General features: G+C 26.9%; 1 protein-coding gene across 1 annotated transcript; it reads right to left on the bottom strand.

The window, feature by feature from the left end:
• Positions 1–464: 464 nt before the first annotated feature.
• On the bottom strand, positions 465–13,575 carry LOC107451689 (uncharacterized). The gene is made up of 6 exons (XM_071179436.1): positions 13,334–13,575; positions 11,125–11,307; positions 9,736–9,897; positions 8,843–9,050; positions 7,633–7,828; positions 465–3,227 (listed from the first exon to the last, which is right to left on the bottom strand). Exons 2-6 carry the CDS (start codon positions 11,296–11,298, stop codon positions 3,041–3,043), a joined length of 927 nt encoding a protein of 308 aa, XP_071035537.1. The 5' UTR covers positions 11,299–11,307; positions 13,334–13,575; the 3' UTR covers positions 465–3,040.
• Positions 13,576–13,653: the final 78 nt, after the last annotated feature.

The following is a 13,653-nucleotide window of genomic DNA, read 5'->3' as shown; positions in this document are numbered from 1 at the left end:
TAATAAGTAAAAATTAAAGTTTAAAACAAATGGATTTATTTATTTTTCAAGGCCACAATCAGGTTGAAGGCCAAGGTTGAAGGTCAAGGCCAATATCAGGCACATGCTAAGGATAAGGAAGAGTTAGAGAGTTATATACATTTGCAAAGACAAGTTTTATATTAATACAGTTCCGTAGTGGTCATTGACATTTTAACCAGTTCATTTTTAAACAACTGTAAGTTCATAAGTGTGCTCCTAAAAAATTTGATTGCATTTTAAAATACAAAGCACTTAATTAATATCACCTCAAATGAACAAACCTTAGGTGAATTAAAGCTGATACAACAACCAAATACAAAACCAAAAATACATATAACAAACACTAAAAGAAATGATAATGTGTAATGGAATAAAATTTAGTTACAGAAAAATGAAGGTATCTAACTGGATAAAAATCGGCGATTTCGAAAAAAAAAAATTCGTTTTTATTTTTTTTTTACTGTCTACATTTAAATTTTTGGCCTCCAATCTTTAGAATTGAAGTTTTAGTTGTTTTTACACTCTTGCTGACAAATGAAGCAGAATAGCAATTGGCTATCAAAATGGGCTACAGTTGGCATAGAGCAGAACTCTCTACCTATGGCAACACATCGCATGCTTTCACCATTAGCGTGTGGAGAGTCATAGAAGAAGGAAGGAAGTTAGTTAGTTTCTGCCTTGACTTAACATAGACACTTCTAGATCAAACACTTTTAAGTTAGGAAACATTATGGAACTGAAAACTGCATTGAACATAGTTCAAAAAGAAAGCCTCATGGAAATTTTAAAAAATATTTTTGACAATTAAGGGACAATATATTAGTACATTCCTATACAACTTAGAAGAGGAGGAGAGGAAAGGGTCAATACTCTTCCCCAGATGGATTATTCGAGCTTTGCAATCACGAATTGCATACTTTAAATGCATTTTCAGGAAAACATTGATTTTAAGAAACTCTCTTTATATTAAAATCTCTTCATTGTATTAACACACATTACAAAAAATGCTAAATATAGAATTCTTTGAAACTTTGTATGTAGATTTTGCATAATGTTAAGTATGTTTTGAACTAATAGATGGGGTCTAATCGTGAATTCATCATGTTTTAAGAATGCTTAGAATTTTTATTTCAAAAATAAATGCTCAGCAATATATTTAGTCTTATTTCATTGTTTATTTGAAATTTTTTAAAGATTTTAGTTCAAAACATAGGTAATCATAATTTTCATCTAGAAAAAAAAAATTGAAATTTCTGCATTACAATTTGTTGTAGAGCTGTATTCCTGACATAAAAAATGTGTAGTTTTTATCTCAAATAGGCTATTTTCAAAAAAAAAATTAAGCCGAACCCAGTCAGATACCTTAATATAAGACTGCATATATCTGTAGTTTTTAGGGAAAAAATGAAAAAAAATTTTTTTTTTGAGTTATAGCAAAATTTGGTGCTTTCACAACATAAGTAATTCCACTTAAGCGCTATAGTGCATCAAATATGCCAAAAATAAAAGTGAAGATGCAAAAATAAAGTTTTGACAGGTTCGTTGGGACATGTAATTCATAGAAAATTAAATAAATATTATTGAAAATAAAACTGACACTCAAAATTACACTGGTTCTTTTATTTAAGGCAATTGTTGAATCAGTTCAAACTAAAAAATTTGATATCAATTATAAATTTATTCTTGCTTTCAAATTCTTTGTTTTGATTATAAATATATGCAATCCTTATAGATGTGCATATTAATAGAAGAGTAAAGAGGTAGAGAATTTGTTATCTATTCAATATTACAGAACAATATTTTTCACAACTTGAAGTCTAATTTTCCTCTAGTTAACTTATTTTAAATTTTTGAGAAAACATTTGAAGCAGGAATTCGTTTTATTTCAAGCAGAATTTCATAATTATTGAAAATTAAGAATGTTCTAAATGATTTATATTATTCTAACCCCTTTGGCCCTATCGTCCTAGCACGTACTAGATCACTTTAATACATTACTCTATACTTTGTATTTTTAAGATTTCTATCGCAAAACTTAGTATCCTACTAATAAAATACATCTGAGAATAAAAGCACGCTATAAAATTTGCTCAGTTGACAACAGCATTTCTAAAACAGAGAAAATAAGTAAAAATTATATATAAGTAAAAATTATAACGGAAATAAGTATAAGTCCATTTGCATCTAAAAGGTAAATGCAACTTTTGTTAGTTTTCAAAATATTAAGTGTTATGCCTTGCATCTTAAAATTATTTCCTGGTCAAATTAGATTTTTTTATGCCCACTTGAGTACTTTTAAAAGAAAATTCTGTACTTTTAACTAAAAACCATTATTCTTAGCTTATTTATAGCCTGCTGTACAACTATTAGGAAATTTTTTATTTACTTTCGTAATTAGCACAATATAATAACATTTCATATTCAAGATGCTTACATTTAATACAGGGTATCTAACCAGTCATTAATTTTCTTCCGCCCAATTGATACGTTAGGGCCAAAGAGGTTAAATTGGGACCCTGAAATTCGGAAGCACTGAGTCTTTAGGCTCCGTAGTAACCAAAGTCTTGCAGAATCACTGAACATGCCTTTCCATCTAGGAAACTAACTCTAATAAACAGTAATTTATCTAGGAGCTGTAAGCTTTTAAAAACTTACTATTCATACAAATAAAATTGTTTCAAATTTGATTTTTTGTAGCCACTCAACCAAATCTTAATTACCTATAAACCACAGATATATAAAGACAAAAAAAAATTTGATCAATCATAACTAATTTAAGTACATATTCAACTAAAATAAAAAAAATAGATAAGAAAATTCTTAAAAGCAATAAAATGACTTAAAAGGAACTAAAACTAATAAAATAAGCATATGAGTTAATTTTTTAATCGTCATTTTTTCTACCATGAAGCAATGCTTTTTGGATAGACAGAAAAAGTTATAGTCAATTTTCAAATTCAACCCTCACATGTGTGCCTCATTTCTTCATGACTGAACAGAAACAGTATGTCTAACTGCTTCATGTCTGAACAGGAATAGTTTCTCCAGCTCTGTCTGAGGCACCTTTCTCCGGATCTAAGTAGTTGTACAGAGGGAATTCCCAGAATATGAGAACTTTGAATAATGTTGGAATATCTGCATAAACAGTAGGAGGCAATGGAATAAGTGGACTGGTTGTGGTTTTGTAAACTCTGTATTCTTCAATACTGTAAAATAAAGAAATACCCAGAAATGTTAATTAAAATTTAAAGTTAGATGTTTCTAACATTAAAGTGCAGGCAATTTTTGTGCTTAAAATTTTTTTTTTCTCTGGAGTTTAACACAACTTAGAAGCTTCAACATAATATTCTTTCCTACTCTAAAATTAAGAAAATTCATAATCTATAGTAAAAACAATAGTGCATACATTGTAACAAAACCAGTGAAACTGTATATTATTTTATTCAATTATAGTAGGGAAAGTTTTAATTAAAAGTTGTATACATATTTTTAGAAAGTTTCAACGTATGTAATTTTAGATGGCAAAATACAAAATTTGTCCAATAACTTCTGAGCTATACAATATTAAATAGTTGCATACTTAAAATTTAATTTCTTGAGGAATATTTGTTCAAATAGTGTAATTTACAGTTTAAAATTACATACTTTAATACTATGTAAGAGTTTCTTTGCTTCACAATTTAAAATTTTTTCAACTGGTTTAATAATAAAAATTATAAAAATGATAAATAATTCTTTTTTACATTGAATCATCATTGGATAAAAAATTGTTAAAATTAGGTGCAAAAAGAGAGGTTAACATTAAGGGGTACAAACTTTAACTACTCTACTGCCTAAACTATTAGGACCATATTTTCCGAATTATCTTCAATATTTTGCATGTCAGGAGGTCAAATTTGTGGAAAAAATTTATGTTTATTTAGAGAAAGTAAGTGTTTGATTTCATAACTAAAAATATCATATTTAGGTTAGACCCTTGAATCATTATGATTCAAGTCCTTATGTATAAAAATTCAATCATTCGATCAACAGTTATTCATAGTGCTGTTTTTACAATTTTTGCGCACCATACAATTAAAAAAACTACTAAAAAACATTTCTCTTATAAACAATTTTATATAAAGAGTTGGCATGATTTTATGTTACTTAACATACAAAATACTTATAACTAAAATTCTGAAAACTTAAAGTTTTCTAGGTGTTACATAACGTCACAAGTTTCTTCATTTAAACTTAACCATTTAACAACTTAATAGATAAGGTTGAGCTAGTATAAGAAACACAATGAAATCCGCAATATGCACAATTACAACTAAAAGCTTAAAAATAATTATGACTTAGTACTTAATAATCAACTTTCTTATTTCTCAATAACTCATGATGAAGTGAAAAGAAAATTATATATTCAGTTTTATCAGATGGTTTAAATACTAGTAACTCACATTATCATGATATCATTGTTAAAAAGTTTAGCCTTTATAATTTTAATTTAAAGTTCAGAAACGAAACAAATAAGTTGTTTTTTTCTTGAGGATTTATACTAATGTGCTGTATTAATTTTTCATCATTAATTAGAAATTAATAATATAATATAAAATCAAAACTTAAAAAAAAATTTTTTTTAAAGAAATAAATTACCATGAATTCAAAATAATTTAAAAAAAAGTACATTATAATTCATATTGAAAATAATTTACTTTTTCTCAGATAGTTTAATTTCTTACTTAAATATAAGTGTCAATTTACTCATCAGATTATAAAAAATATCATATATTGCCAACAAGCTATAATAACAAAACAAAAAAAAAAAGATTTTTCTTGATTTTACTCAAATAAAAACTGTCCAATATTTAAAACAGAATAAGCACAAAGTGATAGGTAGAAAAATGGTTATTGCTAAGAGATTCTGAAATAAGATGATTTCTTATAGAAAAAAGGAGACTTTCTAAACAATTAAAATATCAATTTTGACTATAAATAAGCTCATATCACATTTTAGTTTAATCAAACAATAAGATTCAAAGTTTAAATGTAAAAAAGGTAATCAAATTAAGAATTTTTGTTTAAAAAACTTATTTTAAAAGCATATTTGTTTAGAATACATGTTGAAATTAAATATAAATTTACTAATAAGCTTGTTATTAAATCATAATTTTGGTTAAACAGCTTAAGATTAGATTTGTATATTATTGCTTCTTCAATAAAATTTGCATTTGACCACAAAAATCAAGTCTCATGTTCTTTCAATTCCAGACCATTCAACCCAATGAATTTTAATTCAATGCAAATTACATGCCTATTTAGTATGCATTCAATCAGATAACTTTTTGACCAATCTAATACAGAGAAACCTTACTCCTACAAAATGGATGCCTCTCATTACAGACATTCGTTTTTTTAATTCTCTTCCATTAGAATCTCTTATGAACAATCCATTATGCACCCTCTCCAGCAAATATTCCTGTAACCAGACATGGACAGTCATTTATGACCCAAAACATTATATTCAGTCTCTACTTATTTTATCTTTGCAAAGAAAAGGGAGAAAATTACAGAGCTCATGTGAAAATATTGCTGACTGCAGCATCTTTTGATCTTTTCATCTGGACAACACAGGTTACGAGACCCTACAAGTTGAAATGAAACATCAAATGATCTCAATTTCCCTTCTCCACTGAAAATTCCTTTTTTCTTCTAATAAATTCGACGTCTGTACTTGACACGGCAGGGTTAAAAAAGAGAGAGAGAGAACAGAAATTTAGTCATAGCGCTGTTCATGCAAATCAAATAGTTATGAAGATTCTTGATAATTGGTCAATAGTGAATATAACAATTCCTTTGGGCTAGGTTCTTTACAGGTTGGTATGGCCACATTCTCTTATCATCACTCACAGGATGTTTACCTTTAAAGAGATATTGCTATCTTTTCTATCAAGTGACTGGAAGGTGTTCAGGGTGTAAACCTATTGTTTGAAACTTTACTATTGAAACTATTGGGAAACAAATAAGACTTAAAAATTTCTATTTGTCATAATTTTTTTGTATCCAAAAATGTTGAAATTGGTGTAAAAATGAAAAAGCATTTAAAAAGACAGGTAACAGCCCCTTAAAACAAATTTCTATCACATTTTTTTTTGAGTGCACAAATATAAAACAAAAGCATGAATATGCATATCAAATTTTTTCATCTATTCTTCATCAGGGTGCGTATCAAAATGTTTCAACAAAAAATAAGCACCATTTAAGTACTTTTCAAGCACTATACATTAACAAAATGCAAAATAATTTTCAGACTTTACATGATCATGATAAAATAACTAGCTTCTGTCAAAGAACTCTTTTTTATCATTATTATATTAGCTATTATAAAATGAGCAAGAGATTTTTCGGTTCGATATCAGAGGGTGGAAAATGAAGCCTGAAATATCTTGCAAAATGCAGCAGAGTTGCACTTGAAAAAGCAAGAATCTCAATGAACCCAGCTCAGTAGACACACATGCTGACTGGCAAGTATTTCATCAAACATGCAAAATGATTAGCGCTTTCATACGCTACTGACCGATGGTAAGCCGAAATGGATTGTGGTTAAATGAATTGTAAAAACGTTGAATAGAACAATGTGAAAAGCACGCTTTTGCATAACAAATGGCGAAAATAGACATGATAAAGAAAAAAATCTCTTTTCGAAAATGGAAAATTAAGCACTTTTTAAAAACACCCAATGAAAAAAGGACCTTTAAAGGCTTTTAAAAAACGGAAATCAAAAATCAGCACCTTTAAGTACTTTTTAAAAACACTAAGCACCATGTTTATGTATTGTAAATTTTTATAATTTTGTTAAGTTTAAATAAATATCAACATAAATAGTTAAAATATATTACTTAATTATTTCTATATCATTGCAATTAAAAACAATTCATGGTGTCAGCCTTCGTAACTAGTGTACTTTTCATGTAAATGAACAACTCTCAAAAACAGATAATTTTTTTGATCTCAAGAGTGTTTGCTTAACACAGGGTTTCACTGTAACTCTCAATAATATTACATTGAAAGGTATTCTGTACAAAAAAAAACTCATTAGTGCATCAGTCTTTACTTAAAAATTATATATCAACAGCCTACAACAACTGTTTTTGCACAAATTGAAAAAAAAAAAGTTTTTTTTTTAAAATCTACTTTAAAATACAAATCTTTTTTCCAATCCTTTTAAAACACATTTCACTTTAGTATTACTGCATAAGAGTGTTACTTTGCAATGTGGTGCTACGTATATAAATAAACAAAACAAATTATCTAGCGAAATTAATCGATACACATGCTATAAATTTTTAAAAAGGAAGTACAATAAAATATTTTCATGGTTTTAGTATGTTATGTAGTTGATCAGATACTTTTGAAAACATTATAGTAGCTAATATTAACATTAAAGCATGATTAAGTACAAGAAAGGCAGAAGTTTTATATAAAATACAAAATAAAAGAATAATAAAAAAGCACAGCATTTGCAAAAATCTAAATACTCAATGAAATTTTATATTTTTAGCTGTTATTAAAAATAGCCCAAGTTTAACAGTTATAATTATACTTGAAAATAATCTAATTTCAACATACTTGCGATATCTTTCGTCAGAGTTTCTTTCTAGTAGAGGTATTCCACTGAGGAAAAGGATAATTAAAGTAGTGAATACAGGGCTCAAAATAGCAATCCACTCATAACCACGAATGGCATTAATTGATATAACAAATATACCCCACCATAGTAGGATTTCTCCAAAGTAGTTTGGATGACGTGAAAATTTCCACAATCCTAAAAAATGTAAGAAAATTTTTAGCACTCCAATATTTCAAAAGTATTTCTTTAATTACTAAGTCTTAAGGTAATGAACACTTACACTAATTTACATAATTTTATTAATTAACATATCATTAATAATAAAATTATATTATTATGAAGTTATTTATTATGAAGTATATTATATTGAAATATCGATAGAAACACTTATAGTAATTATTTAATTTATATTGTCTTAAAAAAACATATGCATACCTTTTTTGAAAATAAACTAGTTATAAAATTTTTTTTATAAATAAATTAGAAAAAATGCAATGATAATTAATGAATAAATTATAAAAAATACTTAGTAAAAATAATACGTAATTCAACGTTAATTGCAAATGTATTGTATTACAAATTTTCTGTGTTTAATAGACAGACAAAAAGAATAAAAATAGAAGATTGTAAAATTTTGAATTTAGAAAATTCAGTGGCAAAATAATTATAATCAATATTAACATTAAACTTTTTATAAATATTTTTTCTCTTACTCATTAGTTCTTACACTAGACAACCTTATAAGAGTTTTCTTTTCACAGAGGTAACACTATATATTTCACAGAGGTATTACTTGTAAAACAGAACTTAATATAAATTTTTACTATGCACAAAATATTTTTTAAAACTATACCAAAAACAAGAAACAGATTAAAATATCTGCCACTGATAACAATCAGTTTAAAAAAAATAACAACAAGATAATAATTATATTTCCAATTTTTCCCCATGTACTACGCAAAAAAAATGAAAGTTATTATGTAGTATTTGCATGCCACCAGCACCAAACTGCTAAATAAACAAAATTAAAACAATTTTTAAAAAAATTTAAATATCCAACTCCCTTTACAGAAACAAAATGCAAAACTTAAAAAACAGTCCTAACAACTACTCAAGAAATAAGAACTATAAAATGTAAATTATATTTTCTTCATCAATACAAAATAGATCAAGTTAATATCTTTCAAATTAACTGTTATTTATCAGCACCTGCATCACACCATCGTCCCTTCGTTGTTGGATTCTCCTTGAATTTGAATTTCTGTATATCCGATATAGACTCACACAAAAAGCCAACAGCAAACATGACTGTTCCTGCAATATCCAAATTTGTCATGGGAGTTGGATTCATTTCTTTCTGTTTTTTAGGTGAGTTGATGAAGATTACTGGAAGACTAACAATAAATACCCAAATGGCCTAGTTAAGAAAAGAAAAAACATGTGTAAAAGAAGCAAAAAAAGTTATATTTTAGAAACAAATATAGAGTATAATTTACTGAAAATTTTTTTAAAAATATTTGGAGTAAAAATGAAACTTTACATACATTTAAGAGCAAACAACAGGTAATAAAAGTATAAAAATCTAAATAAATTTTATGAAAAACATTTCAACATAAATATGATACAATTTAAAATGAGCTCTGGTTTTAGGAGATCCCAAATTTAATCAAGAAACTTTCCTTAACTTCTTAAAATTTATTTTATTTCAACTGTCAGAAAAAGTATTGGATTATTCAAAGAAATGTCATTCCTTTAAAAATGGTAGAAAAATACTAATTTAGTCTTATATTTTTAAAAATTGTAAGTAGATACTATAAACATGCATTAGATAAAAATTGTACAAAATTTTATTCACATAAAAACTAACATAAATTAAATTAATGACATGTTTTGTGAATAATAGTCTTAAAAGTATAAAAACAAAGAAATCAAATGCAACCAACAGTTTTTAATAACTTAAAAATACCTCTGTGGACAAAAGAATTGCTGAAACATTTTAGAGAAGCACACACAAGTAAGATAAAAAAAAATGCAATTGAAGAACAATAGAAGTTAATAAGCGTTTTATATCCAAAATGTCTTCATAAATAAAAAAAACTTACTTGGAAAGTCCAGAAAACAGCAAATCTAATAACATTGCTCCGTCTGTCATCAAATCTTTTATCTCGACCAATTTTAATTATCCTATACAGCAGAAATCCTGAAAGTCTGAGGCCCCATAAAATAACAAACGATGTTACCATAATTTGCCTTAATTCATAGGTCTGAAATAAAAATATAAATATTTTACAAAGGTCAACAATTATACAAAAGTAATGTTCAAGCAATTCTAGAATCAAACTTTATTACATAAGTTCGTAAAATCCAATTAGGTCAAATATAATGAATGCTAATGAAGCGAAATATTTGATATAATTTTCATGGTAGCCAAAATAATGCAGCTCAAAAAACAAAAATATTGTGGAAACTAATTTATTAAAGTGCATTATTTTATATAATGTGAAAATATTTATTTGAAAATCTAAAATTTTTCATAAGTTTTATTTATTTGAAAACATGTGATAGGATACATAAAATAATGGGTTTCAATGATTTACTTTATCAATTTTTTGGAGGAGTCACAACAATGACAGAGGTTTACATGAAGGTTTATATGAAGGTTTATATGGTTTCAATGTCACAGTTCTGTGACATAGAAACCTTCAAACTACATTAAATTGTAAAAATTTTGATTGTCTACAATTTCTTGAAAGAAAAAAGAAAGAACTCAAATAAACAGCTTCTGAACACAAGACTGAAAAATATAGATGGCTAAAAAGACACAAAACTTGAAGTTTTTTATTTGCTACAATCACAAAACTCTGTATTGTTCTTTGTGACTCTTTCTAAAGTTTCAATTTCAGAAAATCAAAGTAAAACAGTATTTTACTTCCTATGAGCTTTCAAAAGCAGTTTGAACTTAAAAGAAATTCCCTTGCAGAAATTGTAGATGCATATGTGTTAGATTAGATGATGAGGGTAATAAACTATTCACAACAAAGTTAAATCTAAGACGCAGTAGAATCATAAAAACCACATTTTCTTCAATTAAAAATATATCTTTGAAAACAAAATCTAAAGGTTATATGATAAAACTTTTCAGCATCTATCTACAATTTAGATACAAGTTTCCATTATCAAGAGAGATTTTCAATTTTTTCATGAAATTTTTAACTTTTTGCAGATTTTAGCCACAAAAAATACAACAGCTCTGGTGACAATGCTAAAAAATTAGAAAAAAAAAAGGATAAATAAAAATCACTATTTTAGAACCTACAAAAATAAAATTTTTCAGCATGATATAATTATGTTCTTTCAATATTTAAAACACAAAAAACTTTGAATAAAATAATAACTAAATAAAAAGTTTCCACACAAGAAAAGTCTTACATAAAAAAAATTTAAGAAGACAGTTAAATAAAATTAAGAAATTAATTAAAAGCTGCACTCACCTGTGATAGTACAAAAGTTAAAATAGCCAAGATAATAAAGTTGACACCGCCAGCAAAATCTGTAACTTTATCAAACTGAAAGGTAGCAGCAATAATAAAAAATATGAACTGCATAATAACAGTTATAATGAGACTGATTAAAAGATGATCATCATCCAATACTGAAACAGCCATGATTGGTATCTAAAAACATAAAACAATATCTTAATTGTGATAATTAAACAATATCTTAATTGTGATATCATAATGTGAAAGGTAAAATAAAAATATAAGTTTAACATTTGAAATAATGTATTTCATTAGCTACAGTAAGAAATTAAAGACAATTAATGATGAAAGATATTTCAATTTTATAAGTAAATGTAATTATGACTTTAAGACATAAAATTATCTTCTTAACATGTCGCTCTGAAAAAAACTATCATTCCAGCCAAGACATGAGGGATAATTCTGTATTGGTACCTGTTCGTGCCAACAACTACCTTGAAGGCGACAAAAAGTTTTTGTACTTGCACCATTTCTTCAAAAAGTCTCTTCTTAACATGTCGCTCTGAAAAAAACTATCATTCCAGCCAAGACATGAGGGATAATTCTGTATTGGTACCTGTTCGTGCCAACAACTACCTTGAAGGCGACAAAAAGTTTTTGTACTGGCACTATTTCTTCAAAAAGTCTCTTCTAGATAATATAAAACCAGCAACAATTTAATTTTATTAAAAAAAAAAAGAAAAATTTATATAATTTTATTTATTAATTTAAAAAAGGTTAAACTCATATTTTATCTCTACATTTTTTCGAGACATATAGATATTGAGAGGAATTAATCTTAGACTATATCAACCTTCATCTATCAAGAGGTACCTCCTAATGCAGTGTTTCCCAAACTTATGAATTTTTTGTACCCTTTCTAAATTTTTTGTAACTCTATGTACCATTAATAAAAAAATAATGTATTTTTTACTATGAAAAATGCACAAAAGTTAAAAATCACAACTGGCTGTTTACACCACTAATTATTAACTGCTAACTCTGCAAAAAAATAGCCAATAGAAAAATACATAATTGTAAATTTTCATGGCTAGTTCTGTTTTTAAATAAAAATTTTTGAAATTTTCGTATGTTGCAAGATACCTGTATTTTGCATAAGAAAGCGTACCCCCCGCTAAACTGTTCCCGTACCCCTGGGGGTATGCGTACCACACTTTGGGAAACACTGTCCTAATGGAATCAAGTTAACATGTCTTATATACTAGTGATTTGATATTTAATATTTGTAGTGGTAGTTACACCACATTACTCCCCTTCTAGAATTTTATCTGTGATAGAATTCGATGAACGAATACCACTAGTTGATTCATGCTGTTAATTTATTTATATCAATTTTTGCTTATTATATATATATATTTCTAGCATTTCCCTCATTTTGTTTTCCTTCTTAATTCTTGCTTATAGCGTTTCACTCATTTTTTTGTTTCTGTTTTATAGCATTTCGCTGATTACTTCTCTTTTCTTCTTCAATATTGCTTATTGACCGGGAGACTTTATTTTACTTCACCAGACTTTTTTTTCTTCGAGCATTATATTTTTAAGCAAATCAACTGTTTAATGTGTATCATTCATCCATATTGGCATGTTCTTATCACGTCCGCAGGTCACCAATGAAGGGAATTAGTAAATCGACCTTCAAAAGGTACCTCCTGATAGAATCAAGTTAACATGTCTTATATACTAGTGATTTGGTATTTAACATTTGTAGTGGTAGTTACGCCACTAAACAAGTTATCAGTTTTTATGAAATCTAACAACTATCAAAATTATACGTAAAGAAAATTTCTTTTTCTGCAGTTCACTTCCAAAAACAGGTTATGCTTCTTAAATTATAGATTTAAAAACATATGAAACGGTAGATTTCTAAACTTCATATTAACATAATCAAGTAAAAGATCTGCAAGTATATAACTTGCATACTTACATAACACCAAAACTTAAAACAGTAGAATTTGTATATTAACAAAAAGAGTAGAATGAGTATATTAACATTACATATTATTTTTTATAATATACTTCCTTCCATGAACATACATAAATCTCGAACTTATAAGATTTGCCAAGAACACAATTAAGTATGAAAAGTAAAAATAGTGTCGTTTACAAGAAACATTACAAGTTTACTGCAAATAGTTGTCAAAATACACTTCAGGACACCTACCTACTTTTACCGAAGACGTCCTAAACAGTTTATTTTAAAACACATAAAATTCCGATTGAGTTCACCCTTTCTTAAGATTTTTCACATGAATTATCAAATTTCATTCTTTGTCACATGAAATCTAATTACTTATATAATTATCAATTATATAATATAGTTGCGCATTTTGATAGTTCAATGTTTATACCGCAGTCTGCAGTTTAAAACCGAAAGAAAACATACGCAGAAAGCGGACAGAAATCGATTACGATAAATTAAAAAAAAATAATAATTTAAAGTTATGTCAGAAAACTAATTTTTGGTCATTTTAAGATATACAG

The sequence above is a fragment of the Parasteatoda tepidariorum genome, chromosome 4, assembly GCF_043381705.1.
Source record: "Parasteatoda tepidariorum isolate YZ-2023 chromosome 4, CAS_Ptep_4.0, whole genome shotgun sequence".
NCBI classification, from domain to species: Eukaryota; Metazoa; Arthropoda; class Arachnida; order Araneae; family Theridiidae; genus Parasteatoda; species Parasteatoda tepidariorum.
Note: the sequence above shows the minus strand (reverse complement) of the source record. Positions and strands in the feature narration are given on the sequence as shown.

Bases quoted from the DNA above. Each gene is read 5' to 3' on its own strand.
- LOC107451689 (XM_071179436.1), bottom strand. From the start codon at position 11,298: ATGGCTGTTTCAGTATTGGATGATGATCATCTTTTAATCAGTCTCATT. The intron at 9,898-11,124 runs GTGAGTGCAGCT...TTTTTATTTCAG, and splicing joins TAACTTTTGTACTATCACAG to ACCTATGAATTAAGGCAAAT. The intron at 9,051-9,735 runs GTAAGTTTTTTT...TTTCTTAACTAG, and splicing joins CTGTTTTCTGGACTTTCCAA to GCCATTTGGGTATTTATTGT.